The sequence below is a fragment of the Aptenodytes patagonicus genome, chromosome 4 (genome assembly GCF_965638725.1).
Source record: "Aptenodytes patagonicus chromosome 4, bAptPat1.pri.cur, whole genome shotgun sequence".
In the NCBI taxonomy this organism is placed as follows: Eukaryota; Metazoa; Chordata; class Aves; order Sphenisciformes; family Spheniscidae; genus Aptenodytes; species Aptenodytes patagonicus.
The window spans coordinates 30,183,485-30,204,133 of NC_134952.1; the positions used below are offsets into that span (position 1 = coordinate 30,183,485).

General features: G+C 35.7%; 1 protein-coding gene across 8 annotated transcripts in view; it reads right to left on the reverse strand.

Moving 5' to 3' along the window:
• FRYL (FRY like transcription coactivator) overlaps positions 1-20,649 on the reverse strand; it is a 178,479-nt gene that overhangs the window by 12,444 nt on the left and 145,386 nt on the right. For all 8 annotated transcript variants that reach the window (XM_076336221.1, XM_076336222.1, XM_076336219.1 and 5 more), the window contains 10 exons: positions 20,074-20,271; positions 18,656-18,817; positions 18,296-18,370; positions 16,586-16,762; positions 13,911-14,114; positions 12,853-13,023; positions 8,610-8,863; positions 6,246-6,453; positions 4,085-4,234; positions 966-1,064 (listed from right to left, as the gene is read on the reverse strand). In XM_076336221.1, the coding sequence (XP_076192336.1) occupies positions 966-1,064; positions 4,085-4,234; positions 6,246-6,453; positions 8,610-8,863; positions 12,853-13,023; positions 13,911-14,114; positions 16,586-16,762; positions 18,296-18,370; positions 18,656-18,817; positions 20,074-20,271 (1,698 nt within the window). The remainder of the gene's footprint in view (positions 1-965; positions 1,065-4,084; positions 4,235-6,245; positions 6,454-8,609; positions 8,864-12,852; positions 13,024-13,910; positions 14,115-16,585; positions 16,763-18,295; positions 18,371-18,655; positions 18,818-20,073; positions 20,272-20,649) is intronic.

A 20,649-nucleotide genomic window follows, 5' to 3' on the forward strand; every position in this document is an offset into this window, starting at 1 on the left:
TTCTCTCTACAACAAAAGCCCCATATAGTCTCTCTCTCCCTGTACCTGCAAAACTGATTGTAGATCCATGTTTTCTTTTGGCTCTTGAAATAGAAATCTGACCTGTTTCAGTCCTCTTAAGTTAGTATCTTCCTGAACTTCACACAAAGGTTCACAAAAAACAAACGTACAGACCCTTGCTACAGAAATTTTCAACTTTTAAACTTTGTGTTTCTTTGCAAAAAGGGTATAACCACTAACATATTCCTTGAAAACTAAACTGTATTATTCTAAATAACTGACATAAATGTCAGCCTCAGTTGGATCCTGTTGTAGGATGAGACACCTAAATTTATGTGTCTATGTGTGACACAGCTGTTTAAGCCCCCATTACAGTCAGTGGAGATGCAGTCAACAAAAAGGAGTCTAAAGACCTATTCAGCTGAGTAACGAGTCAGTATCTATATTAGGATAAAACGCATTGCTTTCTTGATTTCTTTTATTGTATTGACGTGATCCTTGAATACTATGGGTGTTCAGGCACTTAATTCACATATAGATAGCTACCTGTAAATGTCTTAATCTGAAGGTGAATCCCACCCTTCTAGTCTAATAAAATAAGCCAGAACATTCATAAAGAAAAAACCTACCATGATTTATTGATATTCATGTTAAAAATATTTGAATATTTTTAAAAGAGGATTTTTAAATTAGGAATGCACTTTTCCCAATGCTAGTGCATTTGTGCAATGTTATATATTCAAAGTCAATTTCAGAAATATGTGCAACAAAAATGAACTGCACATAAGAAAAACCTCAAGTTCAGATTATACACGTAGAATAGTAGTAAGAAAAGGAAACAGGATTTTATTTCGGAATTTTTTTCCCCACGGTCTAGATACTCGTGTGTTGAGAGATAAAGGCCTGCAACATTTTCTTGATGAGTAGGTTCTAATATTTTGTGTTTTGAAATATAAAAGACTCACCTGTTCTGCTGCCTCTCTTTTGACATTATAGGTATCCAGGTGTTCTTGGAGCTCTAGAACACTGAACTTCAATGTTTCTAGCAGGCCACAAGACATTAGCTGGAAGATAAAAGCAATCACCTCTGTAGTCATGTAACATCTGACTATAATCCATATAGTCTAATATCTAAATTATGTAATATGAAATTCCAAGTCCACATTTGGAAAAACAATCAAATTAGAATTAATTTGGTATAGATCATTCGTGACACCTTTGAGTTAGTAAGCTAACACATGTAGCTGTATCAGTTAAATCAGTGAACAACAGTTTTCATTCCAAAATAGGAAGGGCAGTACTTAGTTAACATCTGGAAGAGAGATTTCAAAGGGATTTTTAGATCTTCCAAAAAGAAGAACAATATTTGATATACACACAGCTAGTGTAAATAGAATAGCCTGCAGCAGGAAAAAAGGTACTGCTGGATTGCTCCTGTAGCAACCTAAGGAGTGTCCAGTGAGGGTTACTTGCCCTTCTCAAACTATACCACCAGCAAAGGCTTCAGTCTGTAGGAACCAAGAACTGTCAAAGCAGGAACTGTTGGATGTTTGAAGAATTTTGTACCATTAGCGACTTTGCCTTTTTCAACATAGTTTCAAAAATCTCTTTTTCCCTCAGGGGCTGCTACCTCAGCTTTGCTCCACACCATTTCTCCCTGCAGTTTTATTTCCCCTTAGGTTTTTCTTATTAATTCTTCTCCTGTCACCTCCTGTAATAATCATGCTCTAACATGATGCTTCCTCCCTCACACTGGTCACCCCTTGCACACATTAAGAGCTCCGTACTTTTCTCCAATCCCTGTTACCTGGTACCTCTTGGTCAGCTTGAAAGTGCAAGCCCAAGACTGTGATCACAAAATTGTGGCACGGAGAGTCACAGTATCCCACATTAATTCAGGCAGGGGTGGGAACGATGCTTACATGTTTTTCCAAGTGCATCAAGATTATTATTCTACCACCATATTAAGACACTGCTACTCCCAACCTCTATGTCCACACCAACCAAGAAGCAAGTTACGGCTCTGTGGCACGATGCCACTCTGCACTCAATGTGTGCAATAACATCAAAGTGCAAAGAAGTCAGTGGGTATCTTGTATCAGCAATAGGCCATGAGCTACTCCCAAAGTGCTCGTGAACCCGTGCTTTGATGTAAGGGGGCATCTTTCTGCTGAAAACAACTTTCTGAATGAATCAAAGGCCAAATTTGAATCAAATGCCAATCTTGTACACATGAGTAGACATCACGAAACCAAAGATTTGTGCATGAACGTTATTTTGGATCAGCTGTTCCTTCTTAGTGAGAAGTAATCTGATAAACTAGTAGGTTCATTTCAATTAAATCACTTGGAGAGGAAAGATTTATCTACACAGTATTTGCCAATGTAACAACACGAATGTGTGTATGTGCAAACATATGCATGTAAACATACACACAAGTCTGTATACTTGTGTGCATATATATTTATTATTCCTTTTTATATTTGTATTTTTTATAGATATACATTTACTTATTTATTTTTTAAAACATACATGCTGTTCTAGCTAGACACTTGTGTAACTCTTCCTGTGGCTTCTTATCCCAAACAAATTTCTTCTTTTTGTTAATTTCTACTGCTTTTAAAGTGGCATAAGTTAAACAAAAAACATTACACATGGTTCCCTTGAAATGCACTATCCGTACCATGCTTTTTTAGTCCCCGTATTCTAAAGTGAGAGCGTAAGAGCAGAGTTGCCCCTTAGCACCAAGGGAAAAAAACAGGTCAGGAGAAGAGTCTCACGCTGGGTCAAGGCCAAAGATCCATCTATCTCAGTCCCCCATCTGACAATGCCTAATAGCAGTTGCTTAAGGAAGGGCAAAGCGGGGCAAGCATGTGGTGGTGATCCACTTGCTCCAGAATGCTTTCTTAGCCTCTGTCAACGTGTTGTTCTGCGTATTCAAAAATCTATGCAGGGCTATTTCTTTCATGAATCTCTTTAGTTGCTTTTTGAAAACATGAACAGACACTGTAAAAAAGGACAGGGTTTCACAGTTTGATTATGTATCACATGAAGGATCACCTATCTTTGGTTCTGTATGTTTTGTAAGTCACTGCTAGCTTAATTTGATCACCCTTAACATCAAATAAGACAACAATAAAATAATTTCTGTCACTTTTCCATGATAATCAAGACATCTATAGACAGATTTCTCTCCTGAAGGGCTGAAAAATCCTAGCCTGCATACTCGTATCTTATATGGAAGCTATTCCACATATCTCATAATCCTTGTGATCTTTCTTGGAACCTTTTCCAGTTCAACTGCATTTTCTCTGAGAGCAGGGGACCAGAACTGCCCCCAGAATTCAGGATGTAGGTATATCGGGGATATGTACATTAGCTCAATGATGTTTTCTGTTTTGCTGTCTCTTTTCTTGATTATTCTAGCATAGCTTTTTTTGACTGCTGCTGAACATTGAGCTCACTTCTCACATTAATATTTATTATAACCCAAGATTGCAACTTGTGTAACAACAAACAATTCAAAGCCTTCATTGTATATTTGTAGCTAGAATGTTTTTCTCATGCATCATTGAATATATACATAAACAATACAATTTAAAAAGGCAAAGTTGCTGCTAAATAAGTAGTCTTCCTTTTTCTTCTCTGTGCAAAGAATATAGAATAAATATGAACAAGCAGGGAAGGTAAATAGCAAGGGAATTTAAGTGATATCTAGTATCAGTAAGTTCCCTCACTTCTCATTGTTACAACTGGAGGTTATTTTTGGAGAAAATGCACTTCTCACTTGTGTTTTCAAATGTTTATGATATATAGTGGCCACCTAACATTTTAATTCCTTTCTGATTTCAATTATAAAAAACATCTTTTTTTTTTACATCCCAAAATTATCCAGATGTTTCAATCAGTGATGTTAGACAGCAACCTTTTGAAAGGCAGAAATATAATGAGCATATTTTATTCAAACCTTTGAAAATCTTCCCGAGCATTGCTATTTTCCAAACGTTAAAACATCATTTTGTACATTACATAAAAATGTTTAAGCAGACAGATACTTCAACATGTCAGTTTATGAGATTTTTACCGTTTCTGCATCCACAAAGACTGTCGGACATTCTGAACATAACATCATCACTTCCAGAGAACTTTTAAATTTTGTTCCAATGCGCTGTAGACTTTCGCCAAGAAAGCTGACTGAATCATTTGTTATAGATACAAACTTTCTTTGAATGGTCTAGAAATCAAATCAGAAAAACATTTATTTTACATTGTGTTTTACTACCCCTCCTCTGGCAGAATTTCAGGACAAATTTCCATCATGACAGCATATATTTTTGTCATTAAATTACAAACTAATACATAATTTGCTCTGAATATTTATGTAAAACTAGCTCCAGAAAATGCAATCAATCAATTAATAAATAAATAAAACCAGCCTGTATCTATAAAGACAATTACTCCTTTCACATCTAGGCCTTTAGCATCAGTATAGATGGATGATTATTTGTCTTTATGCAGTACAGACAGTAGTTTGATTCATTTTCAAGTGTTTGTGTTGCAGAAAATTATACACAGAGTTTTATGAGTCAGAATATGACCTGTGTAGCACAATTTGTGTCCAAAACTGCCACCTGCAGGGTTTCTACCTTCTTCAAAAAATCAGTCCTACGTATATCATGTTCACTTCTGTTACGTAGACTGTTGGCTTGGCCTAATACAACACTGCGCTTTGCTATATATTATTTCATAAATCCTAGGAAGTTACATGTAGAATAAAACTATACAAAGATGATATTTACAGCTGCAAAGTTAAAAACAGTGTAGGAGCCAGAAGGCAAAATGGAAAGGTCCAGTCAAACAAGGCCTCCAGGGTCTCATTTAATCATTTTAACCCTCCTCTGTACCCAGTAACAACTCCTCAGGAACGCCCAGGCTCGAGCGCTGGAACACTATTGCCCCTTTTCCCAGAGTATCCACCTTTCCAGCTGACTGAGGGCTATCCTGTCAAGCCACAGAAAGTTTCACCTTTCTTTCTAGCTCCCTCTTTAATGAACACAAGAGAATATGAACTCCCATTTTACCACTTTCAGGACATGAATGAATGTGTGAAAAGCAACTGCAGCTAAGCTTTGGTATAATACAGAGAAACTAAACCCCTGATGTCTAGATGAAGCAAAAAGACAAAAATCTGAAACCAGTAACAGGAATTTCACAGTGCTGTGGCAAAATACTTAGTTCAACTAAAAATGGAAAATGGGTATAGATGCACAAACAAGTTATTCCATGAACAAGGTAGAGTACGAGTTCTTCACATGTAAGTTACTTCATGGTACTAACCCTAAACCTGTCCATACATATGGGATAAAATGCATGCTAGCGTGGTAAAACAAAGTGAGGCTTTCACTGAGAAATTTATTATGATATACCAAACAGTAGGCAAAATTAATATTGGAGATAGAAGAAAGGGTTGGAGTCATAAGGTCTTGGTTTGTAGTACTGAATCTCTGCTCTTTGCCCACTTGGCATGTTGCCTGTAAACAAAATGGATTAGTTGTTCTTCTCCTATCCCATAAGAAGTTGCAAAGAATAATGTACGTCCAAGTGGTACCACTTTGAAAATGTAAAAAAACCCCATCCCCTGCATATAGGGAGGAGGGAGCCAGAAAAATAAAGCCATAGCCATTTTGTGTTGGACACCAGATTTATGAGGTAAATATAGTTAAAGAGAGGCATTTGAAACTTCCAGCTTTAGTGGAGCTCCTGGTGTTTCAATTACTTCTCTGCAGAAAAAAACCTTTTCTCACAAGGCAGATACAAGATAAATTCATTAGTGTTTGTCATGCTGCGATCCTGTAATAATGAATCCCACAGAAAACCCAGGAGGAAGACATTAATTCTGTAATCAGCACAGAACCTGGGTGACATTCAGAAAATAAAAGAAGGAACACAACCTGAACTAAGAGCTTACAAGAAACCCTGAACTGTTTTTTTTGAGCTGGTTTTTTTTTTTCCTGAGTAGGAGCACTACTAGACAATGAATACAGCAGATAATCCCATGGAAAAAATACTGTATGACCATATAACATTCTTTTAGCAATGTAGTTTTTTTGTCTGCTTTTGATTTGCTTTCTAAGGCTTCTTCTACCATAATCTTGTGACTTCTGCAGTTACAGAGGGGAAGAATAGTTTTGAAAGCAGGAGTAAAGGATTTCAGACAAACAACCATGCACTGGCAATTCACTGACCTGAAACAATCTTGAGAAGACGTGAAATGTATAGACAGCACAAGATCCATCTGTATCTGACAGCATTTGATTGACGTGGCAGCGCCAGGCTTGCTCTTCATCATCATATGCAACTGGTTGGAAAGCTGCCAATATGGCAGAAAGAAATGGTGAAGGAGGTGGGGAAGTTTGTACTTCTGGGAAACCATCCTGTTCTTCTTCATCTTGGCTATGAATAACAAACAACAGAAATTAATTCCTCAGTAAATTTTTTAAGAAAAAAACTCCCTCATTTTGGTAAGAAGAAAAACTAAGAATCTGGAATTCAGAATAACGTTTTGTAAAATAAATAATCAATCAACTAAGGTAACTATGAACCAAGAAAAGAGTAAAAAATCAAAAGCTTTTGCTAATGCAATATAAAAAATTGCTTATACTCTCAAATACCTCCAAAGTTTATTAAAACACGTTATGTCTACACATGTCTACAGACAAAGGGCTATCTGTAGGTTATATATAGCTATATACAGCACTATATATACACACCACTCAGAAATTGGTATTTTTTTTCTTGCCCCCAATAACTGAATTAACATTCAATTCTTCAAATTTTTATTCATCTAAACATACTGTCCACCAATATCTGTAACAAATTTTAGCTTTCCTTAAGAGAAACAGAGCTCATTTAGCAGTGTAATACTATTTTATAACTGTCTTAAGTAACATCATAAGTGAATGGAGATAGATTGGAACACTTTCATTTTTATGGGCAATCAATTTAATGGGCCTTTGTTCAAAGAGCATTCTGCAGTCATACTTTCCATTAGGCACCAAACGTCCAATAAAAATATCAAACTATAAATTAATCAATGCTACTACTTACAATCATTAATTTAATTGTTAAAATTTTCTGTATTACAAGGAATGATACGTTTGACAGCTGTTCTTGTATAATTGTACTTATGCAGCAAAAATACGTGTGGGAGGATTCCAAATACAGATAGGTTATTAAAGTAAGTTTTTAAACACATACTGTTTTTCTCTATAATAACCACCTCATTCACAGTGGCACCAAGTATGTCTTAAAGAAGACTTAAACATGTCTTAAACAAGAAGTGTGGGTGCTGGTTTTAGGTACATTCATTTTAGCAGCACAAAGCTCAAAATCTAAGATGCAATCCTTTTGAATAATACCTGTAAGCAAAGCTTCAAAAAGATTTTCATGTATTTCCAACTAGTGTATCAACCCTATAAATAATCACCTCTGTCGCTCTTCAAACTAGAGCTATGGGGTTTTTTGTTTGTTTGCTTAGTGTAAATAAACTAAAACTTCAAGAGATTTTTCAGTTGCACATTAGGAAATAACCTGCTGTTAACTGGTACCAGCCTTTAATTCTTGCAAGGCATATTGCAGTAGGTTGCGTATGGGATTACAAGATTCAATTTCTCTGTCTCCGTCCCAGTAGAATCTTCTCAAATGACTTGGTCTTTTACAGGTCCTGTTGTGCCCCTTTCTGTAAAAGGCTCCTTAAATGTTCTCTCTCTGACAGAATATACACTAAGTCTATGTTCCTATATACACTAAGTCTATGTATTAGTCAATCTAAACTTCAGAACAAATTTTAAGTATGAACAAGCCTATGAACAATTTGGAATTTTTTTTTTGTTTTGGTTTGGGGTTTTTTGTTTGTTTCCCCTCCTTCTTAGACTGTTACCTTCAAGGGACTTAGGGTTTCACTTGAAATATGACTCAACCAGCTAGGACTAAGTATAACTTTTCTTCTCAATAGTTATTAAAAAATGGAAAAACGTTATTTTACTTTAAAATGTCTTAGAAATGTACAAAAGACTAATAAACGTTAACACTGAAAGTAAACCTTGGGCAAATTCAAAGACAAACTGGCCTGACGCCTACAGGAGCTTTGATTAAAAAAAAAAAAAAAATAACTTTTTTTTTTTTCCTGTTTTTTCATGCCAAAATAGGTTCTGCCATAATTCAGAGCAGTTCAAAGGCTTTTCCATGTTATACTGCTTGCAGCTGGTGGCTGCCAAGAAAACACTCCAAAATGCCCTCTGATCTCTTTTCACATTTCTGTGCTATTGATGGTGATAAAGTGTGCTAGGTTTCTTTTATTCAAGAATTCTCATCTTTTCCTGCACTGCTGTTTTCCCTGTACCAGAAACAACTGCTGAGCAAAGTACTGAGTTTTATTTGCTGTAACAGGCAAAACCAATCAACCGTTATTTCAGATACGCAAAACATCATTTTAGATACTTGTATTATGGGATTCATGGAAAACCCCACACCATAAGAAAGCCTACTTTGTTTGATTCATGCACTGATAACATGTAATTTCTGTTACTTAGAACCAGTATTAATCTTACCTAGACAAACCAGAGAAGTCAGCTTCTTCTTCTTCACATCTCTCATCTAGCTCTTTCAAAGCAAGAGTGACATCCTCTTCACAGATAGATTCAGAATAGCTCTCAGGAGCTGCTGCCTCTGCCAGTTCTGGGGTCTCTTCCAACTCAAGAGATTCATGACAGACCAGACAGTCTTGTTGTTCTTGTAGTAGATACGACCCAGTGTCTTCACTAGCAGTGCTAACCTGTTCATCCCTTACTGCTGAACTGCCTTCCTGTGAATCAAACATACTTTTATTACTTTTATGGTTACAGATATCCATTTATACTTGAATCATTCAGCTCTTTGGATTGTTCACAGTTTTACTTGAGCAAAGACAGGCAGTCTATTTGTAATGTTTATAACTTCTGGTTAACATTAATATCCTAGAATATAACTTATTATTTATAGCAAATACAATTTCTCATATACACTCAATTAAATCTGTTAAGAGAACACTCCCAAAAAAATATTTGCAAATAGCCTCAAACCTATTTAGATCACAACAAACACAATCAAGACTTTCATATTTTACTTTCCTAGGTAAGGACCAAGATGACTGCCTCATGCTTGCCTTTGGGGTCTGGAACCAGTACAGAATGTTTCTTCTCCTTTCCGCTCTCCATTTTAACAAGCTTCTAAAGCATAACTGAGCAACAGTGTAACAGATGAACAATGGAAAAGGGACATTCCACTATTTTTATTATTTTGCCATTACTGTTAATATGGGGAGCTTTAAGGGTTTTACCCTGAATCTCTAAATGTAGGCTTTCAATCACTGGCAATTATAAGGAGACGATGATTAGACTCAGGTAGGTAATATTAGAATGACCCTTTCTCCCTTCCCTCTTCCTCCATTAGCATTATTATACTCATTAACATCGCTATATTGAACAGAGGAATTCAGATTTAGTTAATTTACGATGAACCCATTTGAAACGTTTTACTGGATTTTTCTGTGGAATAAAAATAACACTTTCTTGTACTTGCTATTTCCTAAAGGCATAAATTATCACAGGTTTTCATTCTTAGTGTGCTGCTCTTCCTCTACTGGCATATCCAAGACTGGTCAACAAACATTTGGACAGCCTCTAAGCATACACATCACTTCATGGCTTTCATCAGTCTAAACAGATCCTCTGACAGATAAATAAATGTACACATTAGAAAAGCCAATTCAGCTTTAAACAGAACTGTATCTTTTTCTTTCACAGTGATCCTAACCCTTATCTCACTTTGACTATGGTAGTCCTCAGTATGACACTGCTGTCATTTGACACAGCTAGTGACCTCACTTCTAATGCCTCTTTTGTAAAAGTTAAATCTGGAGTTTTATTGCACAGAACAGCCATTTTGTCACACTGAGCAGCTAAGGCACACGGGAATGCAAGACACTTTTACAATACCACAGCAAAATAATTTCGATTGAAGCAGTGGTCCACTTCTATTATAGATGTTAACATGATACAGAGCTGCACTGATCTTGTCTGGTAGATGTACACAAGGGATACACTTTTAGAAAATATTTAAGTGCTAATTACTAGTTAATAAATTTACAGCTAAGTTAGTCTTCATAGTGCCATGACTCCTGATTTCTGAAGTTTTCTGTGTAACATTGGACATGTCTTTACTACCAACGTGAATGTTCTTTAAGTATCTTAAAAATGTGATTATTATATAGTTGACCACTCCACAGAACCTAAGGAAAATTACTTCTAGTAAACCATTCCCTCATAAATCCACAGTGCAAGTGAGTAAAATAGAGAATCATTTTAGTCAGAAACTTTCATATACTTAAGCTTGTAAAACTTACTGTACAAAATTGAAAATATTATTGTAAGCTAGATTGTAAATTCCCAACTGGAATGTGAAATGTCCTTTCTGTCCTTTTTGCAAAGATACATGCTATTACTGGGAATCAGCCAAATACATTTAAGTAAACTATTTACTTAACTCTTCAGCATCCCTACAAGAGAAACAAGGAACTCCACTGCATGTAACTGGCACACATATGTGTTTTTAAATAATGGCTTCAATTTTTTTTATTTTACCTTAGATAAATTTTGATACATATTTATTGATATTAAAAACATTTTGATAACTGACACTTGGTATGCAATGAAATGCCTGTGTTGAAAGTGATATATAAAGTTTATGAGCATATAGGAAAAAACAACTGCACTATGCTGCGTATAAGAATTCAGAACAAAATTAGTTTTATTGGCTTCACAAATTTTTCACAGTGAGTTGATAGTGTGCATATTTTCAAGCTCATTCTGTTATAAGGCATAAAGCCAGCTCTCCCTTTGAGCAACAAAATCCAACTAGATAGCTAACTCTTGTAGAGAGATAACTTTGAATTGTGCTTGAAGAAAACATATGTATTTGACTGAATCCCATATTCTAACAAGCACAAAATAAACCTGGAACACATCATATTTAGTGATTGCATTCATATGCATTTGCAGTCTTTTTTTTTTTTTGATATAGCAATTTTTTCTGGATGCTGCTTAGTCATGAAATTATTTTACAGCCCAGTTTAAATGTTTTCAATATTTTTAATGACATCGGTGCTTTTTTTGTGTGAATGTTTTCACCTGGATTATCAGAAGTACAGTGATTTTATAAAGGGAGCTGCAGAAGAACAATGAATCCAAGTTTATAAAGGCAGTCTCAGAAAGAACTACGAAAACATAAAAATGAGTTACAGCTGAGAATATACCACAAGCAAACAATGGAGAAGACAAAAGTTCCATCATGGTGAATTTCATTCTATAAAATCCTAGCTTAAGTATCGCTTCTCCCTTTTGAAATCTTTACATAAAACATGTAGCCTATGTGGAAAAAAAATCATCCAGATTAAGTGTTCTTCCTCACTTAAAACTCTATTGGAACAAAAATGCATGTCGTAGACAAGCAGATGAAGTGCTAACAGAACAATTTGTTTGACAATCTAAGCTCAGGTGCTCTACAAAAGTTGAGACAATTTATCAACTGCAACATAACCAAACACTTTAAAAAAAACCCATACAGATAATCCTAATAGAAAAATATGAAAAATGTGGGAAAAATCTGCTTTATAAAAGTCACAATATTACACTTTCAGCAGGTGAGGATTTTATCACAGGAAACCAGTCACCCACACTTTCCCTTTGCTGTACTCACAGTTATCTTCATTCAATGTTAGCTAAGTGGGTGGTTTCCCTGTTAATAAGAGTGATTTTCTAGGTAGCAAACAGGTAGACTAGAGCCTTTGTTCAGAAACCCCAATCACTTGAACCAGTCAGTCGACTGTTTAAACCAAGTTGGCTGAAGACTCATTCTTAAGCGTAAACCATGAACTGGTTATTCAAATACACATAGGAATGGCTTAATTTTCTGGAAAACTCAGTAGTACTGTAAGTTCTGTTAAAGACAGGATTAGCAATGCTTGTCCAAATAAAAATAAGATTGCCAGTAGCATCAATAATTTTAACTGAAGAGATAAAAAGTCCACCTAAACCAAGCCACTTCAAATTCAAGAAAAAAACCCAACATATTGAGGTTTTAGCTACAACTGCTAAATACTGTAAGAATTGTAGCAGATGAGTTTTATTTTAAATGAGTTTTTTAAATTTTAAATTATTCAAAAGATTTTAAAAACGAAGAAACTGAAGTACTCACAGATTTGCAGGCGGCCATTAGCTTGAAATCTGTCTCAGTCCACACAGGCCTTTCCAAAAAAGTATACCACTAGCATCTGTGGTCCTTTTTAAAGCATTATTTAATGGAACCAACTGCTAACACAGCTGGCCTGAGGTTTAATTCCCATATAGCACCAATCACATTAACCCAAAGAAAGCATAAAAAAAAAAAAAAAAAAAAAAGAAAAAAAAAGGGGGAAATAAAAAAGTTTTTGAAAGAAAATGTTGCTCAAGAAGGATTTAAACCGTATCAAGTAAAAGAATCTTGAATATTAGCCTATTTTCATTCTGCACCATGAAATGATCATTATCAGCCCTTCAAGAATATTTTTAACCTGTGGTAAGTTCCCTCAGTCCATCCCAAGTAGTTTTCATACTGAAGGAACATTTTGTAAGAACATTCCAACAGGTTAGAAATATTAAAAGCAAATCAAATAATCAGTGTAACAGATGAAAATTCAGTTGAAAAGAAAGCCAAAGTTGCTACTAAACACTAGAAGGAGCCCAAATCAGCCATGCACCAGCCCACATTTCTCCCCACCTCAGGCAGCTGGTTGCTAGAGTTATCTAGAGGAGAAGCCTCCAAACTTGGGGTCTCGGTTCTGATTTGAAGCACCTCTTCTGTTCCCACACTGCTAGTGGAATCTTGAGACTGAAGTGATAAACCAGCATGATCTGATATCGTTTCGTCTATGGCAGAATCGCTGTTTAACTAAGACAGAAAAGAAAGAAACGTGAAATTCTTCATAGTTTATCGAACATACAAGTTACAGGGAAAAAACGCACTAGTTTTGAAATAGATGTTTCAGTATGGTTAGCTATTTGAATTTATTTACATATTACTAGTTTAACAGCTTTCCACTAAAACCATTACAAGCATCACATGCATTTCTGTAACATTTAACTTTGAAGAGAAGTTTGAAGTTCTCCTTGGGATCCAAAAAATTATTTCCTTTCTTGTTCTTAAGGGTCTTTGGCACTGGTGAAATGCTAGACCAAAAACACTGAAGAGCAGAGCTCTTTGTTATGGGCAACATTAATACAAACTGTCTGAAAAGCGGCATACTACCCCTGCTGCTCTCCATCCAGTCAATTTTTTCCAAATTTCATTTATGTAATGCAGAGAGATTTCTGAGTGGCCAGCATTCTTGATTTTCCTCAGTTATATGTACACATGCTTCAAAATCCATAATTAAATTAGCAATTTCAATGGTTAAACAAAACTGAGGCTCCCATGGGACCACTTACTGCTCTTGTTGTTATTTAGTATTTTGGGTTTTTTTCTGAAGCTAGGAATCCACAAAGACACACACTTTATATGTAACACATGCAATTTTGTGCTTATATTTAAACAAATATAGTAAGTATAAAGACACTAAAAAACCTGAATGTTTAATTAGAATTATAAACCTGTTATGTACCACCAGCAGGTAAGTTAACTCTTTCCCTTCATTGATGCTGTTATGAAAAAGAAGCTTAGCCACATTAATTTAGTTCCTCTTTAGTTCACTTAGGCTGAAAGTGTGAGCCATACTTACCCATTAAAAGTGCAAGTGAAAGCTTAAGTTCTGAGATTCCTTTCACAGAAAAATAACTTACCATCTGCGAACGAGACAGTATCTGACTTGCAGTCAGGGCTGCTTCTTCTTCTGACGACTCATCAGTATCTTCCTGGTTGGTCAAGTTCAAGCTGGGTGTGCTACCAGAGTACTGACATTCTTGAAGAGATGGTGTGTCTCCTTTGTCAATACTGTCAAGAGAGCGCCTACGAACGCCCCAGTTGAAGTTGTCCATGCTTTCACCCTGTAATAAAAAAAGTTTGCACACATGTTTGTACAAATTTCAACATAATAAAATTAATACACAAATACAACACAGAAAACACAAGTACTGAATGCATTATGAACAGAGTTTCAATCAGCCCTTTAATTTTATTAATATTTTAGATACCTTGTTAAATGATGTTTGTAGATAAATTAAAATATATGGCAAATGAAGTAGAAATCTTTTGAATATCCTCTTGGAAAGTAACTCAATATATAATCTAGAACTATATCGGTATCAATTTTATATATCTGACTAGAAAGTACAAACACACCACAGACAACAACAGATGAACAAGCCAAGGCACCAGGCTGCAACTTACCTGCAGCTCCTGGTTAGCAAAAAGGAAAACACATATAATTAGAAAGAACGAGGACAAACACTTAAAGATACTCTAGAACCAGGGAAAAATGTTTTATTACATAAGATTTGCCAACAGTAAAAGACTGATTCAAGCTCTGAAAAAAAGCTTTAGTCAAAAAGCTAGTATTTAAAATAATTTCTCTTTCTAATGGGAGATTGATTAAAAAAATAAACAAACTGATGACAAAACACTAAAACCAGCATGCTTATGATACGTTTTCTCTAGCGTAACATGTAAAGCAACTGTTTCAACAAACATTAGATGAAATTCTTCAACTAACACACATGAATCTAAACTGACCACATCCAACTGACAAAGCACCATCAACATTAATTATATACAGGTTGTAGAAAAAACAATGTCTTCATTAACTGTTTTACCAGCTACTTTGTGTCAGTTTTATGAAATGCACACTAAACACCAATAGCTGGATCCTTTCTGTTTGCACATTTTAAAGCTGGGATACTTGGGTTTCAAACATCCAACATACTAAGTGAAATCCATATCTTAAAAACACTAGTGTATTAATTCACAGGTACAATAACGATCTCTGATGTTCTCAAGCACTTTGTCAACCTTCAACAATTCATCTAAGTAAGATGGAAAACCTGATCAGTTCACTTCGCCAGTCTACAGACAGTTCCGAAAATCCCACATCTAGTCCCAAATGTGCACGTATGGGTTCCAAAACTGCTCTAACAGAGTGAGTGTCTCTTGCGGTGACTTAAGAGATCATCATGAAGCATTAAATATGCAAAGCAAACTAAACATTTTGTAGTCTCTTCCCTCTCTTAGTGATTTGTTTTGCTACAAAAAAGGTGAAAAGTTATGGCAAAGCAAAAGAATCCCAACAACAACAAAGTACTACTTCTGTGGGCTGAAGCACTTAAATTTAATCTGAATATTACTCAGATTTTAATATAAAAGCCCCAGTTCATACTGTTGACATTTAATTATTAGCAACAAAGAACATTCTATATTTTTGGTGCAGAACTAGGCAGCTCTTATATCAAGTGCACAATTTATATGTAATGCCCTAAATTTGGACAAGCTGTACTTTTTTTTTTGGCAAGTATAGCACTACATGTTGCATACAGGCAAGTAACGAGAAAGAAACTGTCTTTTCTTCATTATGATCTGCTATTAAAATAATACAGAAAATTACGTTAAAGATTAACTTGGTTTGGCAAAGTTTTCAACTTTTGGCATCCTACCTGCAAAGCCCCATCTAGTGTTAAAATAATATTTTACTACTATTGAGCCTTGATGATTCTAAACTGTTTGACTAATTACATTCAATACAGACAATTGTATCTGTATAGCGTGTGGTCACATATATGGAACAGACCGTAATAGAGCCTGCACTTTTCCTAGAAGATGCAGATATTGGCTGAAGTGAAGCAATACACAGGAAGCATGAAGAAAGTGAGATAAAACTGAAGTATTAGGGGAAAAAAGAGCAAGATTTTGTAAAAAGGGCTAGATTAATCAGGAGAGGAATAATCTTAGGGTTTAGGTAGGCAGATATTCTTCTTAGTAGCTTGTTGACTCATGACCTGCAAGGGTCTCCATTACTAATTCAGTATTTTGTATAGACTGTAACAAAAGGCAGGCAATTATGGTGACCAAGTCAATCCTATATAATGAGATAGTGTATCATACAGTTTGTAACTTTGAAAGGTATTCTTCATGTTTTCAAAATGCAGAAACATATCAGGAACAAAGATTATGCCATTTTCTCAACATATTGTTCCATAATTAAGTTTTCTACTGCATCATGCCCAGGTGTTCATCCTGTCATTGGCTTATACTGTCATTATCACTTCACTTTCAGATTAAGTCACTTAACCTCTCCAAAGAAATCCCAACCCTCCCGCAAAAAACATCCAACAATTTGCAACAACTTAACACTGTGAAGTCTGTGACACAGGTTTCTTTATCGTGCAAGTTAAGTCCAATCATGTCATAAATTCTTCCCAATGGGATTAATTAGAAGACCTGCCAATTCCTTAGAATTGCACCAACATAACCTAATGTTTAAAATGTTCTCAAATGGAAATACACAGAAGAAATCCGAAGGTCTCACCTCTGCATCTTCCAATTCAACATCTAAAAAGTCAAAGTCTTTAAAAACTCCAAATTGTTGTTCACTGGTATTGTCTTCTACAGCCACTTCCTCCTCTTGAATCACTTCTTCTGTTGTTGAAATAAGACTAGTTTGTTGATCTCCAACTTCCAAGTCTTCGTTAGAAGAAAACACAACCTGCAGATATGGGTAAAAATAGAAATAAAAACTTCCAACTTCTGTAACTCCAAAAGTCAGCTGTCCTGCTTCCCACAATTTAATGGCATTAGTGGCAGTTAGCTTACCCCTATAATGATAATACTAGGGCAAGTGCAGACTGCAATTTGTTTCAAGACTAGTTGGATTTTATTAAACTACCTCTTTAAACTAGGGGTATCATTCTCTCCTTAATGTAACTGAGAGCTGCAAAGGTACAAATAAAGAGAAAAATATATCCCTGAAAGTTCATTTTCATAACCACAGTATTAGTCAAACTTAAGAACAAAAAATCCATCGTAATAATCATCCACATGACACAGGCCATATAATTTTCGCCTACCAGTTTCTGTGGAAGGACTGCATACCTTTAAAAAGGCATCCAGTGCTGGCTTCCAGCAATGATCATCTTCACAAATTACAATTTGCTGTTGTTTATTTCCATTTGAATTTTTAAAAATCTCTTCAGTTTCAGCTTTCAGGCATCTAATTTTATTTATTTTAACCTCCTCCACTAGATTAAAGATCCACCTCCCATCAATATTCTTCCCCTGCTAAGAACTTCTATGTCACAATAAAAAACTATTCTAGATGATAACCAACGTAGGCTACCCACTTTATTTTAAAAGCTCTTGTGTCATCACTACCATTAAGCTTAGTATGCCAACGGGAGTCTTTTCTGTGCCGTACACAGAAGTAACACCATCGGCCTATTTTTACTCAATAGTTAAGACTATTGTTCCTACTGATAGCCATGTTAGTTTGAAGGCATGTGATCCACTAGTCATTTTCAATGGATTCTATGGTATTTTCAGCATCAACATCCTTGCAGTCCTCAGCCATTGCTGCCCCTTCTCTCTAAAGCGCTTCTTATTTATAATGGACTAGATAGAGATTTACTCAGAACAGGGGAGACCTAGTTCAAGCCTGTCTTCTAGGCAAGACAATTAAAATTCATGCGTGCAGCCTCAAACATACAACACACTATTCTGGAGTGGCAGTGTAGTCTCTTCTGTGAAGAATGTAAAATGTTGAGAAAAAGTATTAAGGATTAATCTGATCAATGGAGCTCCTTAGTAGTCAACTAATTTAATTTGGAGAGGAAAGATCTGAGTTCCAATCCAAAGACTTGAAAAAAATCTTGTTTTGATAAGCACATAAGATAAGAATTAAGAATTGATCCTAGTAATTTAGCTTTGCTTTAAAACATATAGTCCTCCCCCTGTAAGACTGACCTAAATTCACTGAGACAGCAACATTAGTTTTGGCTGAATTTAAATACTGTTTTGAAACCTGTCTAGTAAAGAACGGTGCCCACTGGACTTCTTAAGGAATAATACTAATTCATTACTTATGATTCCATCTCTTTTTAATTCTTCAAGTGGATTTGTGAATTGTTGAACCAAAACCAGTTTGTCAAAAACCGCTCTTCATAACTTCACCAATACCTGAAAATGCAATAGCATTCTCACTACTGGAATTTAAAAACCAAAACAAACCACCATCACCACTTACTGAAGGATTCTTGGGAAGACCAGATTCTGGACCACACAGAGAAAGCACGTTCATTAGCTTCTCCCTAGTTCTTCTCTGAAAAATATACCAAAGAAAATCACATAGCAAGGCATCTGCTGGAGGTCCAGGTGAAAATGTAAAACATCTGCATTTTTAACTAGTCATCTTGCATGCCGACATCCTCTGAAAACAATCTTACCATTTTTTCTTTTCACCAGTATTAGCTTTTAGTTTATGCTATATTCATTTAATGTTTTGCTAAGACACAATATAGATCAAATTACATTTCAACAATTTTTTTTTATACATTCATAAACACTGTCTATAATATATGTATGATGTGCTTGAGACACAATGTACCTGAGATAGTTGTGGTCTCTTCCAGCTGACAGGAACTAATGCATTTGAATTGGAGCCTGATGAAGTTGAAGAAGTGCTCCGGGTGACAGCAATGACTTTTGGCTTCCCATTTCTACCAGCTGCGCTGTGTTGATCACCATATTTATTCCCAATAATTGGTGTCTATCAAAGACAATAAATACTTTCTTAAAATTCAAATCTGTATTAGTAAAGACTACAAATTTGATTTCAGAATTTAGTATTATGTAAAATGTAGGAGGATTTGTCTGTTTGTTTTTAAGCATTCTATGAAGCCCATGCCTAATCCACTAAGCATCAGTACGCTGGCAAATACAAAGCTGAATACTTCTACTCTACGCAGCAGACTGCCATTCTGCCAACTTGTGTTTGAGTTATGCAAGTTTTATGCTGACAATCCAGTTATATTTTTTTAAACACACTTTAAAAACAACTGTGTTGTAAGTTTAAAAGATGCAAAGCTTCTCTATAGAATCATTCACAGACATGAACAAACTGTTTTTACAGACCAGCAACTGTACTAACACATGCACACTTCTGAAAACCAAAGATCAAATTCAGCCCTTTTGACAGCAAATGCTACTCCAATGAACTCTGTGGGAATTCATCTTGTCTCTCAGTTATCTGCATGCACTGATACTTCCAGTAAGGAATTCACGTACCAATTTAAGTAATGTTCCCAAGACATCTGTATCTCCAATCATAGATTATCGAGGGTCAGCTTCAACCAGGAGCCCTTATTTCTGACTACTTCCAAAGCTTCTACAATTTTCACATCCCTGTATTACACTGCAGTCATCTGGCTATGCTCCCCTTTTCAGACGTAGAATGAGTATCAGCTGTATTAATATATTATTTTCAGTTCTAATGAATCCTAACTGGGGGGTAGAGGTGGTGTTTTTAACTACAGGAGGTTTTTCTCCAGTTGTGTCCATCTCACACTGAGGTTCCTATATTCTATATCCTACTCCCTCCTCTACATTTTCTCCCCCTTCCAAAGTCATGCCAAAACTGCATTACAGGGTTTTAATCCTCTCAGCCCTTGAATGCACAACCCTTCATTTGATGAAAGCCTGGAACGTTCAGCTGCAAGCAGCAGCCAGCTGCATTAAGCCTGCTCTCTGACACAGCTGAAATATCCTTGAGAATAATCCTATTGACTTCTAGTAATTAACTCTCTAGACATTCAAAGAGGGAAAAAGGCAAAAACACAACATAAAAGAATCCAAAGTTTATCTTTCAGTATTACTCTAATTACATGTATGTAAAACTTCAACACCTGCCATTCTTAAAAATTATATTTATTTTAAAACATATAAATGCAGAAAGCTAACAAGAAAACAAATCTGAGTTTGCCACAGAAAGTCATTATTGCATTATGATTTAAATATAATAATTACCTCTGATATATCAAAATGAAAATCTAAGGTCTTCCCAGGTAGCTCCTTGGAGACATTATTAAAAATTTTCGTGAAAGAGATTTCAGGAGAACCTATGTCACCTCCATAAGATTTTGGAATATCATTAGGTACAACAAGGCTTGCTGATCGAGACACCACCAGTTTCAAAATATTAAGGGCTTCCTTCCAATATGGACTCTAAAGAGAACATATACAAATCACAAAACAATCACTTCAAACAAGACAGCCATTTTTAATGTACAGTAGGATTTTGCACTGATTCATTGCAAGATTCCCAAAACCAAAAGCTCTAATCTTCTACACATGGCTGCAAGGTGCTAGCACAGGTGGGCAGCTTTGGACATTGAAGTGCTGGGAAGGCAGCAGCAAGGCACCAGGTCATCACACAGTGGGCCGTCAGGTCCAGCCAGGCAGGCTCACTAGCTCCAGGTCACAGTGCCAGCCGCACCAGAACCTGTACCATGTCCCTCGCTCCCTGTTATTTTCACTATGTTTTTTACCATTGTCTGAAATATCTGCCCTTCATGCCCCAGAAGATAAAAATTGATAGCATTT